This window comes from Chanos chanos, chromosome 8 (genome assembly GCF_902362185.1).
Source record: "Chanos chanos chromosome 8, fChaCha1.1, whole genome shotgun sequence".
In the NCBI taxonomy this organism is placed as follows: Eukaryota; Metazoa; Chordata; class Actinopteri; order Gonorynchiformes; family Chanidae; genus Chanos; species Chanos chanos.
The window spans coordinates 35,558,115-35,581,521 of NC_044502.1; the positions used below are offsets into that span (position 1 = coordinate 35,558,115).

Sequence of the window (23,407 nt, forward strand, 5' to 3'; positions counted from 1 at the left end):
TGAATGATGCCGATTGAGGGGTAGCAAACAGCACTGACACTTTGACTTAAATAATTCAACCACTAAAATCAACGAATTTCCTCTTCGATAATTGCAAAAAAATTCTTTCTTATGGTATCTCTACCAACTTTTTCTTGTTGGAGAGACAAATGCGTTTTAACAATTTTTAGAAGTAATAGAACTTTTGTGTTTTAACAGGGTGACTTAGATTGATTTGATGGAACCATGAGGGTACATCGAGGAATTGCGAAAACTACAAGAACTCTGGATGTTTGTTTGTGCATCATTTTCTTGTCCTCTGTTGTGACAGCAAACTCACATGTGTATTTCGGACGAATTGAAGAAAACGCACCGGCTGGCACGGCGGTGACCGGGCTACTTTTGCCTGCTGTTGCCGAATGCATTGAAGTAAATTTACCGACACTGAGTAAAGCTCTGCAAGGAACGGACGCGTCGGATTTTAACCTCATTTACCGCGAGGGAGAAGGATTCATTCTGAAAACCTCAAAAACTTTTGACAGGGAATCCAAGTCGAGGTACGAGGTGACTGCGCTGCTCCCTGGCTGTTTCAGCCATGCTGTGCCAATCAAAATTGACGTGCTTGATACTAACGACAACATACCTCAGTTCAGTATTATAAACAAAAGAGTAGAAGTGGACGAATTTACTCCAATAGGTTCCGAGATTGCTCGTTTTAGTGCACGGGATGGGGATGCAGAGAGAAACGGAGAAGTCATATACTACACGTCCCCCAGAAACCAGTACGTACACGTAGTCCCCAAAACTGGACAGGTCCTGTTAATTCACTCCCTTAAAGATGTGGACAAAATTACCGTCCCCATTCATGCAAGAGATAACGGGGATGTTGCCCTGGAGAGTCAACCTGTTATACTTCAGGTTGATGTGAATCGCGCTGTCTTCTCTAAAGTTAGGAAACCAAGAGCAGTTTCGGAGGAACTGCTCTACACTGTAACAGTTTCTGAAGACGTAAAAGTTGGAGACGTGATCTTCACGGTGCCTGATCAGAAGTTCGAAAAGAAATGGTTCGAGATTGTTTCGGAAGCAGACAGCCCAGTCCAAATAGAAAGGGAATCGGGTCGTCTGTATCTAGCCCACAGACTGAGGTCTACCGCGGAGGTGGTTGTTAAAATCCATAATCTGAGAGGTAAGGCTGATCCCTGTAGAATATTAAAAAGCCATGGATTGTTTTAAGCTACTAATTAAGTATGACAATTACTCGTTGTATACGAAACGAAAGTACGACCCAAGCGTTAAACTAAAAGCCTATCAGTTAAACTCAGGGACATGTATCTATATGATAACCTTTTTACATGCAATGAAAGTATGATTTATATTGCGAAATAATTTATATTACCACTCTGGTGAAAACTGCAAGGTAGGTTTAATTAGGATTTTTTTTTTCGGCAACAACCATTACGCAGTGCGTTGTACAGCCGCCTGATGCTGTTGCTGAGGGCAGAGTGCATACGGTAGCTACAGACTGTGGCGGAGCTTCGCCAATGGAATTGTTGATAATATCAATATGCAGTTTCCTGCGTTTGTATGGTTTATGGATTTGCGCATCCCTCAACGCTGTTGAGAGAGTCTGTGAAAAGTCTGTGATGTTTATTTTAATTCTGGCTTCCCCCTGTTAGAATACCTGGGGAGCTAATGAATTCTACCAAGGCTATGTCTGCTTGATGTGTCTGTTTTGTCATGTTTTACCAAGGTCCTTACACTTCTCTCCCAATTCTGTCACTTAGGTTCAAGATGTTTAGTCTTGGTTGGCAGTAAACAGGATTGAAAAAGTGTTTACTTTGAATGTTAAAACACTATGCAAAACCACTCAGAAGATCTGGTCAGCACATCAGTTTGGCAAAAAAGGGCTCATCTTTATTTGCCCAAATGTCCCTTACCCTCACATAACCTATTGCCAGTGCAATAAGTCAAACATTCATAAGCCAATATTCATAACATTATGCTATTCATAAAGGCACTGATGATAAAATAAAGTATTCAAATTTGTGTGTTGGAGGAGAAAACTTACAACTATGGAAAACTGCCATGTCTATGGTTGTTAGTTGGGGTAATGGCATTTTTAGGTCAGCTGGATTGGAGGCCTCAGCATTCTCAAGTCACTACACCTGAATTAAAGCAAATGTTAGGGGAGAGTCTGCTAATTATGTCTGTGGGTGAGTTTAGTGTAAGTGGTTTGGGTCAACCCAGACATGCAGTTTTGATTTTGTTAATCAGAGCCTCGTTTGTAAATCTGTATCCACTGTTTGTTTGGAGTAATTAGAGTTATTTATCCACCTGGAAATAACCCGAAAGCACATGTAGCCCCACACTTTCAAATACCTGGTCTGGGACAGAGTAGATTGTTTATGTTGGGCACATGAGAGTTTGTTTATGTGAGGAAGGGCCAATCCATCATCATATCTGACTGCAGCTCCTTAGGATTCTGGTTTAGGTCATCATTTGTGATAGTTAAGCGAAGCAGCTTCAAAGGTACAATGGAAATCATTCCTGGCATGTTTACTCAAATTAAAAAAAAAAAAATCTCAGGGAAGTTTTACGGTTGTAAATCACATATAATCGGTATACGCAAGCAGATCAGGCAGTTCATTTAGACATCCAAAATATCTATCTTCTATCAACTCCCTATCTGCTGTGGGTTCTTGTTGGAATTGAAAATAAATGAATAATTTTTACCCTTACGGCTTCTCCCATGTCTAATTATATCTTGTTGTCCCATCTTGATTTGTGCTTTGATATAATTTTAATGTGTTTGCCACTGGGACACTGTCGCTGGTTCAGATGAAATAGGAGAATTTTATTGGAGCTGTAGCGCCAATTAGGGCACTCACCACTTTGGTTTATTTAAAACCAAAAGGAACGTTTGATACTCATCAGCAGAAATGTAACTGCAGAGAAGACTGTGGTTGGGTCTCATGTGTCTAGCTGTATCTTCTTTGGCTCTACTTGTCAAACAGTTTATCTGTCACAACCTAACTGAACATTTCTTAATGGCACTAGTCAAAATCCTGTCATTTGAAGAGGGTTGTTGCTTTTTCAGTTAACCCATTAGTGAAAAATGTTCACAGTGAGTATGACATAAGTAAGACATTTAGTTTGGCATCTCAATTAGCTGGTAGACATAGCACAAAGGAATTGTGCCACAGATGCACATGTGAAAAAAGACAACCCAATGCAAAGGTCTTATGGGAGATCATTATTGTTGAAACCACTGTCTAGTCACATGCAAGCAAATTCATTTTGATTTTTGAGAAGCAGTGTTTTCTCTCTCTTGTTCAGATGAGAAGTTAAGATACAGCAGTCCCATCCATTGTCTTTAATTCTTTAATATCGAGCACTTGAATCTGCTGAGAAGCAAAAGTAGGATGGGCATATGTATTGTACACACTATGACAAATACTGTATATACATATATTTAATATATACACCCATGCATGCATGTATATACAGCATGTAACATCACACAACTAACTGTTAAAATTTTTGGTGCCACCATTATCCCCATATCGAATGCTAATTCCAGTCCACTGTTGCAAAGGTACCATCACAGGCTATCTCCTTTTCTTGAGAAATTGTCCCCAATGAAAACACTCTTATACATGTGTAGTAATAGTGAGAATATTTTGTAGTGCATTATGTAAGTTCTGGCATATTTTCTTTTTGTCAGTATAATTTGATGTCATTTGAATGCTCCTGTAGGGATAGCATGTGTTCTTCGTTCATGCACTAAGCTTGTGTTAAAAAGTTGTGTTAAAAAAAGCCTTCAGTGCTTTATGGAAGAACACCAGTGTGGTTGACTCACTCCAGTGTCAGATGCCATTTAATTAACGAGCCCCTCATAGAGTGGGCCTTAGCAGTTTGTCCTGCACCATTAGTATAACGATGTAGTGAGTATGTATGGCACTGCAGGGCTGGCATGCTAAATCTCACACAGACATCCCCCATGGTGCCTCCATTGACTTGGTAAACATTGGTAATGAGTTGTCTGCTGTACATGTGGGCTGGTTTCCTCTATCTTCAACACCCCCCACCCCACACCCCCCGCTCCCACTGGGTTGATCTAACTTCTTCATCCCCTCACCTTAAGGTATGAGTGCAGTAAGTCCTTACTGAAAGACAGCTTCATCTTTCTCAGAGCACCGAAAATACTTTCAATGAATAGCTTCGCTGGGATAATGAAATGAGAAAAAAATAAAATTGAGGGATTTGGAGTGAAAGAGACAGAGATGATAGAGAGATGAGAGAAAGAAAGAAAAAAGAGAGAGAGAGAAAGGGAGAGAGAGGGAGCATGCATGTTACAACTGGACAGAGGATTATGAATAGGATTTCACCCATATTCATGTTATATTTTCATCTGACTGGCTCTCTGGGTAAAAAAAAAAAAAAAATCTATATTTTTGTCTTGAGTTTAATAAAATTACAGCTAATATTCGTGGGCACTCGTGGACTCCATGGGGCGAGTTGACCGTAGCAATTTGTCTGTGCATTTTCCACTGCCATTGACTGCGTTATTGTCCACATCAAGCCTGTGTCAACTTAATCATGTCAGTGAAAGCCAAAGCAAACAAGAGGGCCAGAGTGCAAGAGCGCACCATTAGGTTATTGGCAGTGCTCATATGTTCCATGTAGTGCCCAAAACTCCCCTCCAGAGTCAAGTGCCCTTTTTTGTGGTTCTAGCCCCCCCCCCCCCCCCCCCCCCCCAAATTATGTTTCAAACCTCCCTCTTCCTCCTAACATGAGGAGTGTATAGTAAGTATAATTAGACATTCTGCCCCTTGACTCCCACATGCTCTCAGTCATCGAGCAGAGTGGCTCCCTCGTTGTGCCCAGCCCGCCGTGGACTCACAGTAGCTATAGCCATAGATTTGTGCCCAGGTCTCTGAAGGGCCCTGTCAACTCCCATTAAGTTTGTGGAGGCTAACTGCAGCTTCTGTGCTCAGGGATGAGCAGTAACGGGTGGGAACACTACGGCTAAAGAGCCGGTTATTCTCGTAACGTTCTGTCCGTGCCTTTTGAAACTGCTCGGTTTGAGACCCCGGGTCGGGATGCCTGTAAAAGAGGCCGTCCAAACGCTTATGTTCCTCTGTTGTCTTCATACGTTCATATAGCATCCTCGTCAAAGTGACTTCGGCCGTCACTCTCAGCCGTGGTTTATGGACCCTTCAGAAATGTTTGGAATTGAGCTAACGTGTGACCGCATGAATTCCATATGTAATTTCTCATGCTCAGAGCAGTGCAGAGTCTTAATGAGCTGTTAAAACAGTGTCAGATATCACAGCTCTGTTTGGGCGTATAGGGCACAGGAATGACAGGGCTGTCAAACATCAGTCTTGAAGGCTCTTGGCAGGTAATTTAAAAAGTCATTCAAAGGGATCCCCTGTTGGGTTTTGTTTACCAGCCTTGGAGTATGTCCATCACATACAAAAGAAAAACATCCATTCAGCAGATCATTTCCCATTACAATCTACTCTGCCATTGTAAGAGATTTTATTTGACTTTACAAGGCATATATATATATATGTACACAGACAAATAAATTAATAATTCCTCTAATCAAAAAGCTTTGGTGAAAAAAAGCATGTTTTCCCCCAATATTCTCTGGTTCAGCACTCTTACTGTCATTTAGACGATAATAAAAACGCGAATGTTCTGAGGGTGTGTGGGCCACCACTGTCTTGCCTATTTTATTTAATTCATACAATTAGTCCTGCCCTCCATCTGCTGTACTTAGCCTGAGGACATGCCTGTGATCTCACTTTGCTCGCACACTCTATAGACAACCATTAAATAAATGTACACGAGAGACTTCGCTGAACCCTGAGTAGGAGAAAAGATCACACGCATACACACACACACACACACACACACACACACACACACACACACACACACACAGAGAGTTTGTGTGTGTGTGAGAGAGAGAGAGAGAGTGTGTGTGTGTGTGTGTGTGTGTGTGTGTGTGCGTGTGTGTGTGCGCGCGCGCATGTGTTTGAGAAAAAGAGATTTTGATTGTGCTTATGCAGGCATGCTGGTGTTAGAGCCAGAGTGCCGTTAAGGGTTAGAGAATGCTGGAGGTTATATCATTGTGAGGAAGCAAAACCTTTCTAGAATGATCTTTTTTGGTTCTAAATGAAGCCCTGGAGAGCTTTTAGGGTCAATTTGAATCAGTGTAACTGGTGTTAGGGAGGCATGGGAAGTATGTTTGGAGGGGAGGACACACTCTGAAGGCTGATGGCAGGCTGAGGATATTTGCTGCCATGAGTGTCTACTGTGACCGTCAGCAAGGTAAGAGCTGTCACTCCTGGAGACAATGCTGAGCCCGAGCTGCCGTCTGAGGAGAACGGAACGATTGCTCTCTTTTCCATAGGAACAGACGTTCTGGTGGGGTTTTTTTTTTTTTTACAGGCGCGTTCATGCATTCCCATCCCCACACCCACGTAAAAGTAACCCATTTTCTTTTCACTCTTTTTTTTCCTTTTAAGTAAAGGACTTCCTTCTACAAAGGTTGCAACTGCTGAATGAGAAGCATTGCTTTGTGAGCAAACACAGGATTGAGGACTGAAAATGAGGATAGTCCTTCAGAGCAGAACCACAACCCCCACCCCCCGCCCTATCTCTCTCTCTCTCTCTCTCTCTCTCTCTCTGTCTCTTTCACTCTCTCTTGCAAATACCAAGCACTATTTCCCCATGCCCTGTCTACTGGTTTTCCTGCTCTGGTGTGACTCTTGTTTTAATCCTTTTGTCTCTTTGTCCATATCCTGCTCTCCCTGTTAATTGAACTTCATGCTAGAGCAGTAGCCACGTCCCACTGTGTGTAATAGTTTATTGACAGGATATACAGAGTGGCCCAAGGGATGGTATTTTGATGATGAACTAGGACAAGGTCATTGGCATCCCTTGTCCTTTGCCCATCCCTATAGCTGACTGTTTACATGGCTGCCCTACCACAAGAGCTCCAATTTCTCTGCCAGTTTTGATCTTAATTGTTAAATTGGACACGCTTGCTGGGATTTGCTTAATTCCAAGAGCGTTGTCACTTTCTTTCGTTCGTTCGTTTGTTTGTTTTGTTTTGTCTTGTTTTATTTTGGAAGTCCTTTCTTTCAGTGGTGCAATAATCACTCTTTATTTTATATATTATTGATTCTGATCCAGGATTTTCTGCGACGAATTTCTAAATCAAAGCTGACAATTGATGTTTCTTGCTGACAAAAGCAGTATCACTTAAACAGAGAGGGGGAAAAAAAGGTTGTGCTATCTTGCTATCATTGAGCCATTCAGATTAGCCTGCTCCATTAGGAGATCAATAAGAACTGGGTGTTCACTTTTATGTGGAAACAACCACTGGAAAATATTGTGCAATGCACACATTGTTCAATAGTTATTTTAGCTATTGCTGTCCTAGCTGTACTAGTTGTCCTGTTGTACTAGTTGTCCTTATTGGTGTTAAGATGTATCTAGAAATTCAGCAATGATGTAAAAGCGAGAAAATGAAGCGTTTAAACGACACCCTTTACTCCAGCAATATAGTGACCGACTTAACACAAACATGCTTTTTCATTTCAAATTTCTCTGGAAATGTTCAACTTCATACACAGCCATCCTGTTGTAGTTGTTACTGAGAGACTGACGTTAATCACGCTGGAACTAAAGACAAGGAGCCTACGCTCGCTCCCTCTCTTTGTGCTGTGCTCTCACCCAGTTATCCCAAAGGCCAAAGTTAATTTGAAAATTGTACAGACGCCATGTGAAAGTCATTTGACAGTTAGGGCTTATTAACATGAAAATTTTATACCTCTAACCAGTTCGCGCGCGGAGCATTTTGATACAGTTTGTGCGATCAGCATGTTTTCTCCCCGCGTCCCCTTCCTTTGTGCCGGGGAAGAGAGAGACTTCTCCAAAGCTCTGACACACAGTAATTAGGTGAGCCCCATTTATGGCAAACATCTGTACAGCTTGGCTCACTAAAAATGAATACTCACACAAACTTAGTTATCCATGCTTGCGCTAAGGATTTCCAAGTGTCTGGATTTGGCCCCTAATCTGAGCGTGAGCAGAGAGTCTCAGACGAGAAAGAAACCAGCACATACATTGTTAAGCAGATACGGCTCTAATTAGATCATTAAATATGTTCAGGACGGGGACGAGGGCTGTATTTTGGTTGGAGGCGTGATGACGGGGACTGAATCCCCGCTGTCTATGTCTCTCTCTCTCTCTCTCATCCTCTGTCCTGGTGTGACCTGAGCAAATGAAAGAATCATGCTTTACAACCGTGTGTTCCCAATGTGCCCATATTTCGAACATGACCCAAATACCCATCACGTTTTACATAAACACCTGGGTTTCCAAGCCCAGATCTCACAACTGGAGACACACCTGCAACGCTTTGTTTCATCTGACACATACACACACACACAAAAAGTCACAGATACATGCATAATGTGTGATCACGCACAAACACACACACACTTTCTTAGAGTACAGCGTTTCTTAGAGTATGTCACCAGCTGTCCCTGCTCTGTATTGTTGGAGCAGCACCAGTACTAAAGTGGGATTGATGGCGCAGATAAGAGTGAGGGAATTATGAGACTCATGAAAAGTAGGCTATGCAGAAGACCAAAAAAACCCCCAAAAAACTTATACATGTCGGCATGCTCCTCGCCTACTGAACTGAGATAGGAAATCGATATTACGTAAGCATGGCAGTAAAATCATTCCTGTATTATTAGTGATTTCATATGGGACTGCAATCCAGTCATAGAGGATCTTTAGCACACTGCTTTGCAGCTCTGCTTTTGAAATGCCAACTTCAAAGGGGAGAAATAAACTGCCAGAAAAAAGGACTCGTTTAAAGATTTAAAGGCTGCAGAAATCAATTAAGCAAATATGCACAGAGCTATACGGTTGTATGAGGCAAAGAATCAACAAACAAACAGTGCTAATTTGAGATTTCACATTCAAATCAGGGCTGCCATTTGAGTCTAAGCAGACAAGGGTGAACTACCATCGTAAAGCTTAATTCTTTAAACAACCGAGTAACGCCCCCCCCTCTCCCCCCCAACCCGTAAACAAATTACAAAACAAAAGAAGGATCAACATCTTAATTATACTATAGGTTAGACTAGGTACATAGTAAAATTGGGAATTATAACTAGATGGCATAATTTATGGTTTAAGATTTAATCATGCTGTTGATAATGTTTTTCTTTTGGTTTGACGAACAATAATAATAATGAAATAATAAAAACACCTATGTTGTATGGTGAAAAAGTCAGTCTTGTTAAAAAGCCTCAACACAGTCCCCCCCCCTACCCCACCAGCCCCACACCGAACAAGATGACTCCCCTATAACACCATAATTCTATAAGTCCATTCGTTTGATCACAGTGTAGGGGTGGAGGCAAAACATTATGTGCTCTTATTAATTTGTGAGTGGCAGTGTAGATGTGTATGTTTCAGGGAAAAAAAAAAACCCCTAGGCTTAGAGATACTCTGTGTCTGACAGTCTGTGTAAACAGGTAGATGTTAATTTCTTAGCGTTTGCTTTCACTGAATAAAATGCCAGTGACTCATTTTGGCAGGTATTTTTAGGGAAACAGCCAACATCTCATGATTGCAGATGAAAAAAAAAAAAATGCTACGAGCAATTTCTGATTTTCTTTGGCTAATTAAACACAGTTTGGAATATACATCAAAAGCACGTTCAGTCAAGTATTTTGGATTGAAGAGAACTGTATATTCCAACTTCAATTAAATGAAAAAAAAATGGAAATTATGTCTCCCTGTTTTCATTTCTTGTTTATTTGTTTTTGGGTTTTTTTTTAATGTACAATCAGGTCAAAATCCACAATGGCAAAAAAATTAATCTGAGAGGGGAAGAAAAATATTTCAGAAAACTGTATCCTCAAACAGAAAATGAAGTCAGCGTCCATTTCATCCAATAAAAACAAACGCACGACAGGAAAAGTGTGAGATTTCATTTTTTTCCCCATCAAAAAAAAAAGAAAAAAAAGAAAAAGAAAAAAAAGTAAAGAGGTGACCAAACAGAGACCCCTTTCATCATTTCCCACTCCTCAGTTTTCAACAGGTCAGTACTGTGAGAAGTCGGGCCCTTACTGTCAGTTTCTGCCTGTGGAGCTCCACTCAGGGCTCTTAACACCCTTCACATTCTTCTCAAATGAAAACTTAATAGAGGCCAGTTAACCCCGCCACCCGTCCCCCTTTTAAAGCGGCTTCCCCTCAGATGGGGCGATCGTGTGACGACAGCTGCCTGAGGGATCATTTGCCGCTGGCGCTCATACGGGTCACTGAAAGAAGAACAAGAACGTTAAAACGCTGGGTACTGGTTGTTTGAACATTACGTCCATAGCTGGGTAGTCGCTCTGTCCTAGCTGCTCAAGATATGTCAGGGTTGTCCTGATAAATGATAATATTGTCATCTCTTCTTGAAAGTGGGCCACGCCCCGTCCCTACTTATCCACCACATCATCTGCCTCTCCTCAGCATCCACACTGCGACCGGTCCCGCTTTACTGGAAAGAAAATGGTGTGTTAGTTCAACAGAGCACACATGAGAAGTGAAATTATAAAGTGGTGCTGATCGACAGTGAGTTACCCGGTATCTAAAATCGAATGGACTGTCACACTCCATCTTTCCTCTTTCTTCTACTCTCATACTCATTTGACATGTCACTTCATCCTCCCTTCTCTTCACACAACAAGTGGTCTACCTACCCAACCAGTTCTCTCTTCACCGTAAGCAAATGCTGCCTGATTTACGGCCAAGGCTGATCATGTTTCTCCTATCAGGGAGAGTTCCCACCATCTCTTATTCCTTAAAAAACAGATACTGGAATTCCAGATTAGTGGGACCCTTCTATGGATTCATGCCTACCCAGATGTTTCTTTAATCATCTCCTCTAGAATGGAGTGCTAACGACAGGAACCTGTATCGGTCAGATCGTAAAATCATCCGATTTTATCAAATAGAAGTACCGAATACTCTGGTCCTCTGAAAGATATGTCTCTGTTGGATCTATCTGGCCCACAGACATCTCGTATTAGTCTACTGTCATGGCATCAGCATCAGCAAATCAATTGGTTGATGTGATTTGAGACATAATGTGAGTATTGTGAGTGAAGCCTGATGGCTGGATTCATGTTAAAGTCTTTAAAATGAAAGCAGGCTATAGGCTTCATTACCAGTGCTGAAATAAACCAAGCATTCCCCCTGAATTGCAAAGTTAAACTCCAGGAGGCATTTCCACTGCCACAGGCAGGCCCTGGTAAGAAACATGAAACAGGTCAGTTTGGTATACACCATACCTCATCATATCACTACATCTAGATAGTTGTTTTAGGCCTTTTAATTTCTGATTTTTAAACGGTTATTACATCATTTTACAGTCCAGCTCCCTGACGGAACTTGTAATAAATAATTAAGCATTTTGATTTCATAAACTATTAATGACAATGAATAACACCTCAGTAAAACTTATCTGCTAAGACAAGCCGCTGAGAATCACTGCAGGCAGCCCCTTGTAATTTAAAGATAGTTCAGATTTATTTCATGCGGAGTTGTCTAATGAGCACATGGACTTGTGGTGACCAAGGAGTCTGTTCCTTGGTTGTTTTTATGGTCTGAGTTTTGGTAGGGGGTTGGAGGTGGAGGCTTCTTCACCTCTGAAATAGGATGAGGCTTGCTCTACTGTTGAGCTGTTGCTTGTTTTCTGAACAGACTGAAAAAGCCCAGTTAAAACAGCAGGACAGTCTTTAATGAGTTCTCTTTGTAAAGTTTGAACTCTCCTCACCAGGCCTCTCCATCTCTCAGTCGAGAGGGAGGGAATAGTGCTAGCCATACCTGAACCTTCACAAGCTCCCTATAGCAACTAATTACATAATAACAAGTGCTAATGCGATAACAACTGGCAGCGTTTATAACATGAAACACAAAACGTGGAAAGGTGATAAATTGCCGTTGAACAAAATGAAAAATTCGAAGTAATCATGTAATAATATTAATTATCTGATAATATAATTATCAGATAATTAATATTATTACATGATTATAATATGTCTATTATTACATGATTATAATTATGTCTATATAACTTCTGTATAATTTTATTTTATCTGATGGTTATAACATAATATAGTGAGTCCAAAAAAATGAATAATCATTTTAACTGATTAATGTAATAATTTAAAAATCGTCCCATATATAGGTTAGGAAACGGGTATTCGAATACAAACACAGCTATCAATATGTATGTGGCACACACACACACATACACAAATATCTGTGGTTAATGCCCCAAACAGGCAGTAAACCATACCTGCTTACCATACAGTTTGCTTTAAGCCACCCAGGTTACTCTCTCCAGCAGTGAAGGAGGAGAGAACAGAAAACCCATGTTGCTGAATATAACAGAACAGACTTTTGAAAACCAATGTAAAATGGCATCAGTGGATTCCCCGAGTGTCCTGAGTGTGTACGTGCTATAAAAGCTCTCCCACTGCATTCTAAGATTAAAAAAAAATAATAATAAATTCCCTTTGTTGTATTAGAAATCTTAAAGTACCAACATGTTGTAACCTGTCCCTTTGTCTTCACATGTGTCAAAATTGTCTGTTTCAAGAATATTTTTACACGTTGTAAGCATTGATCTGGAGGCTCAGAGTTGAGCATTGGTGATGCAGAGCTACAATTTGCAGGGCAGCTTCCCAGTCTAAACAGCAGTGTGATGGAAGCAGGGGAGGCCTGGGGAATTAATGTCTCCTATCAAAGGCTTTTCATCTTTCGCTGCTCACTGTAATAATTGAAAAGCATCGTTGTCACCATTTGATAGCAGTTTTACATTAAACAAGTCCCTGTCATCAATAATTCAGTGTAAAAATGAGACAGCATTCATTACTGGGATCGGGGATTTTCCTCTTAAGTAGTCCATCATATTTTTTCTCCTTTTTTTTTTTTTTTTTTGGTTTCTTTTTTTTTTTTTTCTCTCTGCACACAAGAGAGCCTTGGCACACTTTTTTTTTTTTTGTTTTTGATTTTATAATCCACTTAGTTAGAAGAGTGCATCAAATCGGAGACTTATGGAAGTAGGCTGTTTCTTTTTTTTTTTTTTTTCCATTGGCCTGCCTATTAAAAGCAGATCTCATGGTTCCTTCTACTCCCTCATGGCAGCAAGTGGAGAGAGTTCTGATCCAAACGCATTGCAGCACAGCCTGGCCAGTTAAATGTCAACTTGTCTGTCACCATCCACAAACCATCACTGGGCTGCTTATAATTAACCTTTGACCCGAGTCCCCGGGGTGTGACTCCCTCCCCGCATGGGAAATAAGAAGCATGTGGACAGCTGTGTAGGAGCAAGAGCAGCCAGATTTCACTTTTCTTCCCCTCTCCTCAAAGGGAGCGTCCGTCCCTGGAGCTTCTCTGTGTTTGTGACAGCACTGTGGACAACATACAGAGGCCACCAGGAAAGCAAGAGAAAAGTCTGATCTGTTTCACTAACTATTCAGGATTCTACCTCAAAACACTGTCAGACTTATGCAGGAGTTCAATAACATTCTTCTCTTAAACATTCAATTGAATCTTTCATATTTTGTGCTTAGAAAATTAAGATCATTAATATTTCACACAAATAAAGTAGAAAAAACCTGACTGATGTGGTCGTCGAATTACTTAAAATACTAAGCCGGTATTAAGAACACTAAAACTGCTAGTTTATCTTTAACTTAAGTATTTAAACTGTAAAATCATAGATTACTGGTGTGGAGTTGAATACAGTTATTCAAACTGATGGAGACTAATGAGTTGCAAGACACATTTTACACTTCACTGGCCCTGAAGATTGATACTGTAGCGGAATTTTTTATCTTTCTTAATATATGTAAGCTTATCTGTTCAAATATATATGTCTGTCATGTTTGTGTTTATGCGTACAAATATGTGAAGTCTTAAGCCTCTGGCATCGTCATACACACACAGAGAGATATTTTTTCACTTTCCTCTGAGCAACAAAAAAATCAGGCACTTTTTTCCCCCTCTGTTTATTCATCCCTCACCATTTATGGAGTGTGAAAAAAAAAACAAAACACTTAAGCTGCGACAGAAGAGAATGACTAGATGTTGCTTGCTGTGTGTATGTGTGTGTGTGTGTGTGTGTGGGTGACCTAGAGCGTGTGAGGCAGAGGGGAACGTATGAGAGCGTTGTCAGCACTGTTGACGGTGATGACTGAACTGCTGTAAGAGAACTCAAAATAGAAGACAAAGACTCGTATGTGTACTTTCTAGGACAGAGCATTTGGTTCACTGTTTGAACAGTTTGACACTAAAAGATGTCATCACCCTCAACACTTGAATCATTTTATCACGTTTGGGCAGCTATCGATCAGTATAGTCATATTTGAATGTGCTTTTTAGGCATTTGCAAAAACCTTTAGGCTAGCCTGCAGCATTGCTAATATACTCCAACATAGCTGTGATTTCAAGCTCTTAAAAGCACAAAACCATTCGTTTAGATAAGCTAAAGACACTTGTACCAAATACTTTGTCTTTGAATATTTTATAAATGCACTACTATGGCATTTTACATTACATTCTAAGTTAATTTGATCTGATTTGTGGTTGAAAGCATGCACCCTAGCCTACCACTGAAGGAATACAGATCAAACTACATGGGACACAGAAGTTTCGGAACTGGTACCATAGGAGAGATGAAGGTTGGAGAACAGAGTAGATCACCTCAGCAGGTCTCTGACAGGGTATAACAGCATGTGTTGACCAGCAGCAGTTTTGAAGTTCAGTGTGTAAGCCACTCTTAGTGTACACAGCTGGGCATGTCCATTTAAACTGTGTGTTTAAGGTCTGTGCTGACCTAGGCTACAAATCCACAGCTATGTGTCACCTCTGCACACACACACACACACACACATGCACACTTGGGTTTAATCCACTTCAGTGGTTTGAACTAAGTGTGCCAATGTTTGCTCCTGCTGTGAGCAGTGATGTGTATGTGTAAATGTGTAAATTGTACTGTTCATCGCATGTTTCTGTTGTTATCTTTTCTCTGTTTGGTGAGAGTAAAGGAACAAAAGAGATTGGGTGAAGCACTTGCTTCCAAGAGTCAGGCATATTTATCACTGATACAATATGCTTCCTCTTCGAAAGCATCTTCATCCCTCACTAACCCCACATATTCTCTCTCTCTCTCTCTCTCTCTCTCTCTCTCTCTGTCTCTCTCTCTTTCTTTCTTTCTTTTATTTACATGTCATTAGTCAGAAGGCACTGTGCTAGCAGCAGCCTGTGCTGCTCAGTAAAGCAGCTCTAATGACATTTTTAAAAGTACCCAGATGAGCATTTTATTGTCCAGCCTCCTGAAGTCAACAGTTCAGCTTACTGACAAAAGAATTCCTGGAAAAAGAAGAAGAAGAAAAAAAGCTTTAACAATAAATGAATTCAACGGATAACAGACTATTGCTTAGCATTTACAGGTTTTTTTTCTGGGTCACCAACAGCATATATTTAAATCTCTCTCTTTTTTTTTTATTCTCAAACACTCACTTTTAATTACGCCACCAAAGTCAATTCTCAGGTCGAAAATGCCGTCTGAACGAGCATGAAATTGCCACAGTGTATTTGGGGGGTGTTATCATGGGTGAGCTTTAGCTGAACACACATATTTGCAGTGAGTAACAAGTCCAAGCTTTGAAGTTTTCCTCCTAGCGAGCACGAGGGGCCCTCTTTGATGTTCTGTGCCTGGTGTGTGTTTCTGCTGAGAGTCCTGATACAGAGAGAGAGAGAGAGAGAGAGAGAGAGAGAGAGAGAGAGAGAGAGAGAGAGAGAGGCTGGAATGGAGAATGCATTAGATACCTCCTGGCCTGAGAGGCTCCAGATAAAAGACAATGTGCTGTTCCATCTTACCCTGCAAATGACTGCCTCGTTCAGTTTAGGAACACGGAACGGAGGGCGACTGCGGTGGCATACAGAGGGAGCAATGAGATGAAGACAGAGAGAGAAAGAGAGAGAGAGAAAGAGAGAGGGCGGGGGTGCTGGCTACTCATACTTAAATATGATGTTGGCATTTCTTAGCTGTCTTTATTCAGCCATAAATGTGGTGTGTGAATGAGGTGAGATGTAACTGCTCAACCTCGGCTGATCCCTCCCAGCCTACATGAGATTGGCTTGCCTGGCTTTGTATGACTGCACCCACTCTAGCATGAGATGGAAGTTCCCAGGATTGAATTTTATGCACCTGAATCCAGGGTCTGGGAGGAATTTACTCCTGTTTTCATACATGGATGGATGGGAATGTTCATGTTTTTTTTTTTCCTCAAGTCAAGGTCATAGTTTGTTCTGCGTAAGACTTCCTCTGTCTTCCTGCCTTTCTCTTTTTCTCATCAAAAAGGCAGACTCCATCTCTTAATAACTGTGACTGCATTTCTCACATGCTCCCATGAAAAGCAATTAACATGGATAAGAAACTCTTAGCCAGAGCAGCAGAGCTGTAACGTTGTCAGTGATGAAGCAACTGAGAATGAGTCACAGAGGGAAGGCAAATTGCACTCACCGTGATTAAAAAAAAAAGTATAAAACTGCTAAATAAAACGTGTTTTTCATGTTTTATCTTTCCTGCCTAAATAAAGGCATTAGCTATTAGCTGAGGTACTGATATGAACGAATGCAGTGAGTGGAACTGGGATCCAGTGTTATGTGTACTGGGCCGTTGAACTGGTGCAAAAGGGTGCCACATGGAGGACGTATGCGTGTTGGGGGTGGCAGTTTGCAGCGAAGGAGTCCTTGCCGCAGCAACACAACTCATCAGGATGCAGGCTGCTCAGTGTGGTGTGGATTCCGCTCATGTATTTATATTTGTCTGTTTGTTTACTTGCCTAAGACTTGCGCTCTCTTCCATCAGTCCCTTGGCATAAACCGAGGTTTGTTTTCCTTCGTAACTGGCACTCCGTCTGTGTGCTCAAATCATTTCTCACTCCTGAAAAATACTGCTCCCTATGTGTTTTGTGTGTGTGTGTGTGTGTGTGTGTGTTGGACACATTGTAATTGTTTTTGTACGGTTTCCGGATGATTCCCAGGGTAAAAATGTTACTTTTGTTTAGTAAAGGAAATCTGAGAGATCTGTGCACTGGAGTGCATGCAGGCTGGTGAGACATCCTCTTTCTCGCTGCCTGTCTTTCTTGTAAAGCTCAGTTTTTGACTCGCATTACAAGCAGAGACACATACCTCAGTAGTGATGACTCCAACTGACATGTCTCCTGCTCTCACATCTAGCACTTATAAAAATCATAAATATGGATATTTTCACAGGGAAAGGAAAAATGTTTCTCTGCTCTTTATTTTCACATTGATTCTCTCTACATTTTTGTCACTGAACTTGAATGTTCATGACATTATTTGACTACTGAATCCGTTTCTATATTGTGAGGTCCAGTCATCTTGCATGATGTGCGTGCACGTGTGTGTTTTGTGTGTGTGTGGTTGCACACGCATGTCTCCCAGTGTACATGTGCATGTGCGTGAATGTCCATGCGTGAGAGAGAGGCATATGAAGAGCTGTTTTCCACACTGCTCTCCAGCTGGTCCCTTTGGTTCAGTCCATCTCTGGCCTGGGCATCAGAGCAAGCCCAAGGCTCTGGACCTCACTTAGCCTGCCTGGGCCCCAGCTGCCCCACCAGGGCAAAATGGATCCAGGCCAGGGTCTGACAGATGAAAGGGTCCAATGCCAATCCCCCCTGCCAAGCTTACAATATAACTCCACTCCCTCACTAACCCAAGTCCCAGTACATATGGTCAGTCCAGACTACAACAGCAGATCAGTCAAATCAAATGAGACCACACAGTAATGCCACGCTGACGGATGCCAGGAATCGCTCCATGCTGGCCACACGACAGCAGGGCATGACTGTTTGTGTTTATACACTAAACGTGGGCCATTTTTTCTTCAATCAAAAGTCGACCATACACGTGTTTATTTTCTATTCGTTTGTCCACGGCCTCTGATTCGTGCGCTGTGTGGCTCGCAACGACACAGCTAACATTTTTTTTGTGCCATTCTTTTTTTTTTTTTTTTTTTTTCTAAAGCACAAAGTCTCTCTCTCTCTCTCTCTCTCTCTCTCTTTTTACTCCTGGTGCATCCTCAGCTCTTGTTCTGACAGAGTGCTCTTTCATGCAGAGAGCAACAACAGAGAGAGGGGGAAAGTCGACACATCTCCATTTCACAGGCCACATGTCAGACTCCACTTGTGTAGTGTCCAAAGACCTGCCAGATCAAAACCAATCTCCATAACTTCTAAAAAGCTCTCCAAAGTTCCGTCGCGACAGCGAGCGAACGAGCCCTGGAGCGCCCCGCTTGCGTTCCACTTCCAAAACTCAGTCGAAAAAACACAGCAGCCGATGGAGCTGACAGATTCCCTCTCCCTCACCTCGTTTTTTCCTCTCTGAGTGAGGGACCAAACTGAAAACCTCGGCTCTCCGACAACTCATCTCAACGTACCAGCTCGTCTAAACGAAGGTAATACTGTAGACAAAAGGCTTGGTATAAAAGTGCTCTTTAAACTCGTTTCTATCACTCAGTTTAATACAAGTTTAATAAGTTTAATGTTGGGTTTGTGGTGAAATGAAATGGAACTGAAATAGTTTTATTTCTGCTCCTCTACAAATTTTCCTCCTGGTCTGATGGTGAAGTATATGGGATGCTATAGTAGGCTACCAGTAAAAGTGGCTGACCTGTTTTTTGTTAGTTTGAGGCAGTGACAGGCTTTCGTGCATGTAAGGTATAGCCTTGTCCATTGGAGCCAGTCTGGCACTGGCCATGGTTCACTGGCTCAGCAGGAGGCTAACCCAAAAACAGAGAGACCCGCTCAGACCACATACAGACCTACTCACTTCAGGCCACCCAACCTCCTATGATCACATTACACTGACTTTCCAATGTATGTTCACTGTGTACAGAACCACTAACACACAAAACATAGTCAGGAACGTGCGCACACACACACACACACACACACACGCACACACACACACACACACACACACATTTAACAGTGGTTCCAACAGTTTAGCACTAAAGACATCAAGCACTTTTATAACATATACAGTACGTTCAAAATTCAGATGGGATATTTACTGTGTTCAATACACTTTAACATTGAATCATTTAAGTAAGAGAAAACAGTCTTAATCTGAAACTCCCTGACATCCAACATCTTTACTCTCATTTTGGCCCTGCTGTTTCTTTTTCCTCCCTCACTCATTTTCTTCTTCCTTCTTCCTTTTGTTGTTGCTAAGCTTGAGTCTACAAGATAATACAGCAGAACCCGTTTTTTAATGCATAGCAAAATAACCCTAAAGTAAAAGGCTCCTTATTTGAGCCGGCTTATTTCATCTTTAATTATAAAGTGCAATGAAAGAACAGTCTGACCGAACGGCATAAACATTTTCACTCTGCTTCATTAAATTACACTCAGGCACATTCGCTCCATCTCTCTCTCTCTCTCTCTCTCTCTCTCTCTCTCCTTCTCTCTCTCTCTCTCTCTCTTTCTGTCTCTACCCCTGTTGTTTTATTCGCTTTGTAACACACTTGACTGCGCTTGAAACAGGGAGGATAATGAAAAAGGAGGTATGGGATGTGCATTCGTTCTTCAGCAAAGGGGGCCATTTCAGTACCAGATCCAAGGGGTCAGGAGGGGCAGGCACCTACTTGTAAAGCATGGCTCTTTTTGGAGTGCCTGTGAATGAGAGCCTGGCTCTGTGCTGTTGAGTGATACGAATCCACTCTCAGTAAATCCAGCCACATATACATAGTGGCCAATTTTACTCTCCACTAAATGGGAACGTGGTTGCCAATCCAATTCTGTAAAAGCTGCTGCTTTTCGCCTATGAAAACAATCCCAAACGTGAGAATAAAGACCTTCACAGCTTTGTTTCGTGTACCGTTCTGTTTACTGCTAATTTACTCCCCAGTTGTATTTTTCAGTCATTTTGCTTTTGGCCCTGTTCCTGGACCATACCTTTTACCATTCCTATTACATGATGCTTTGTGTTAATTGATGTCATATTTCACTCTGACAATTGGTCACATCCTTAAATCCAAGCCATCCGTTTTTCCCAGGATTTACATCCCTGTTTTACTTCAGTCAGCTATTCCCCCTCGGCTCTGTGCCTCACAAGCAAATTCACCTCCTGTTTTCCAGTCCTGGTTTATATGTGCATAATGTAAAAGTGGACTTACAGCGTTAAGTCCCGCCTTTTCTGGCTGTCCCAGCACAGCCAGACTCTTTATATAGTGCGCTGCCCACTCCGTTTAAACATCAACCTTTGTTTTGTTTAGTGGATCCTACTGTATGTGGACAGGCCCTGATGTCACTCTAGAGACAGGAATAATCGAATATGAAACTGTGCTGAGAAGTCAGACGACAGCCTCCAAATCTCCCCTGACAGGTAGACAGGAAAGACCCTGAGGGCCAGGGGGACAAGGTAAGCGTTCTCTTGCTCCTCGCGAGCTGGGCGCTAGAACTCGCTGTCAGGTGATTTCTGCCCGTCCGTGCCCTCCTTCCGACTGACCCGCCAGCCCTTTGAGGTGAAGCCCTGCCACATCAGTGAGCGCGGTGGTGCTAACGCTAATGTTACTGCGTTTGTCTCCGTTGCCGCGGTGCCAGCTTCAGCACCACCGACACTTTAGCCCGTCTCAGACTGAACCGCGCTGACAAACCTGGTGGCCTGGATTAGATTTCAGAGGAGGAAAAGACGAGGGATCACGAAAGTAAATAAATAAATAAATGAATGAATACAGTTGTGCTTGCATCATGAACAAGCCAACGTTTGTTCCAGAGGTGCAAGGACACAACAATGGTGACTGTGTCTCTTGCTGTGAACACGCATCAAAAGCGCCTATCTTGTTACTTATTCATCAAGCCGCGTACCTCTCCTTTTAAAATATAGATGCACTGTTAAAACGAGGAGAAGAAAGGACTGAACAAAGAGAAAAGAGAATTACGTTCCTCCGGTCCACACAGATGGTTGTTTGAGATTTTGAATTTTTGAAGGGGCTTGCTGGCGTACTGTAAATCGTGTTCAGGTGCTGCTCTTTGGTGAGGAGGCACACAGTAACTGTGCTCAAATGTGCTGCATCTTCTGCTCTCTCTCTCTCTCTCTCTCTCTCTCTCTCTCTCTCTCTCTCTCTCTCTCTCTCCCTCTCTCTCTCTCTCTCTCTCTCTCTCTCTCTCTGTCTCTCTCTCTCCTTCTATGTATGTGAATGCCTGACCTGACATTTGGTATGGTGCAACTTAACCTAAAACGCTGTCCGTAAATCTGCATGATCAAGTTAAGCGCCGTCCTGTTCTGGATTAGACTTCCATAAGGATGAGAGCGTTGAAAATCAGCATTGTGAACATGCCAGCGTTTGTCCCAGATGTGCAAGGACACAACGGTGGCGGTTACATCTCTCGCTGTGAACACGCATCAAACGTTCCTGCGCGGTCGCCTTTTCATCAAGCCGCGTACCCCTCCTTTTAAAATATAGATGCACTGTTAAAATAGGGAGAAGAAAGGGCTGAACAAAGAGGGGAAAAAAAATCATGTTCTTCCAGTCAACGCAGATGGCTGTTTGTGATGCTGAGTTTTATAAGTGCTTGCTTTGTTATAAAATGTGTTCAGGTGTTCCTCTGTTTTGAGGCTTTAGGTTTCCTGTAGGTGTGAGGCCGCGGCGTTGACTTTTGGTTTGATGCCACAAAATCCAGAAAAAAAAAAAGTTTAACTAAAGTTAAATTATTGTTTTATGTGTTTTTTAAATAGAACTCTCTTATGAAATTGTAATACTGTGACAAGCAATGCCTCTGGGCATTCATAAAATATAATCAGAAATTTAGGGAGGACAACACTTTTTTGAGATACTCCAGAGTGTCTTGAGTCAGTGTGTTTGCTATGAAATTATATTATACAGGTCATATGCTGACCTAAGCCATATAGTGACATAAATGAGTATAACAGTTCGTAACACAACTAGGCAACAATACTTTTTCAGTTTTATAGCAATACATTTTCTATAGCGTGTACCCCGTACAGAATGTGACGGACGTAGAGAGTGTATGGAATGTGAATGTGAATGTGGATACCCACAACCAAGCATTGGCTATTGAATGTTTTGTGGATCGAGTGTATCCTGTAAACAGAAGCACCACAGAAATGACCAGTGTTCCCAAATGGAAGACACAGAGGCTTTGTTCGGCAAGCAAAACAGAGAGTGGGTCTGTCATCAGAATGGTCTCTGGAAATCAAAGCAGCCTTTTCCAAGTAAATGAAACGTGGAGGTGGAGAGTTTGCTACAGCCGGTAGCGAGAGTCCATTCCGGCCAGGTGTTGAAATAGGGCAGTGTGTCCTAAAAGAGAAAGAGAATACCCTTCATTCTTTGCCTCTGATTGTGCACATTTGGCAGAATGAACTATGTTAAAAATGCACCAGTTTTGTGTGAGCATAAAATATAGTTATTCATTCTCGCTTTTATGTGGCTGACTTTGCATTTGGACTTAACAACGCTAAATTCTCCGCAAGCTTTTCTAAAAGACACCCTGAATCTTTAACACGCAGGTGTATCCACTTACCGATCTATGTGAGAGCACAGCCTTTCTTCATGAGCATGGGTGTCGGCGCTGGACAGGGTGTTGACATATGGCAGTCAACGGGCTGTTAGTGATTTTCATTCTAAAAGCATCTGTCATCAAAACTGTTTCACAAACTTCCTTTCCTTTAACTATTGGCAGGAACAATTGTCTGAATTTTTTTTTTTTTTCTGAAAATACCCCAAGCTTCTTTTACCTAATGGAGGTTTGGGGTTTGACCTGTTAGAACAGATTTAAAAAAAAAAACTTCCCTGTGGTATCTGCGGAATGCTTGTTGCTGAGTTGTGAAAAGTTTGCTGCGGTGGCCGCTGATGACAGTTCTCCTGTGCAAATTTTTTTTTTTTTTTGCCTTCTGGTGAACACGTTCTCTTTGTCATTACTCACTGGACACTGGAAGGATGCTTTGATCAAGTAGGAGCTTTCTGTTCTGAGCGACAGCTTCAAATTCAATCATCTTCATCCTTTTAGTTGCTCGTTTCACAGCGAGACGCCCACAGCCGTCCCTCACTCCCTCTCTCTTTTCTCTTGACTTCTGTCCCATTTTATACACTGACATGGCCAACGTGTTTCTATTTGTCTCAGTGTGCAGAATGTGGTCATGCCTGTGAGATTTGCAAGTGTGTTTTCTTCTGTAAAGTATGTCTCTAAGGGGAATGATGATGAGTGAAGTCTATTTCTGTCCCCAGAGCTCTTGTTCGTCAGCATAGAACCTTCTGTGAACCTTTTAGAATAATCCA

General features: G+C 41.9%; 1 protein-coding gene across 1 annotated transcript in view; it reads left to right on the forward strand.

The window, feature by feature from the left end:
• Nucleotides 1–225: 225 nt before the first annotated feature.
• Nucleotides 226–23,407, forward strand: part of LOC115819642 (neural-cadherin) — an 85,604-nt gene continuing 62,422 nt past the window's right edge. Inside the window, exon 1 of the mRNA XM_030783143.1 lies at nt 226–1,165. Within this exon, the coding sequence (XP_030639003.1) occupies nt 226–1,165 (940 nt within the window). The remainder of the gene's footprint in view (nt 1,166–23,407) is intronic.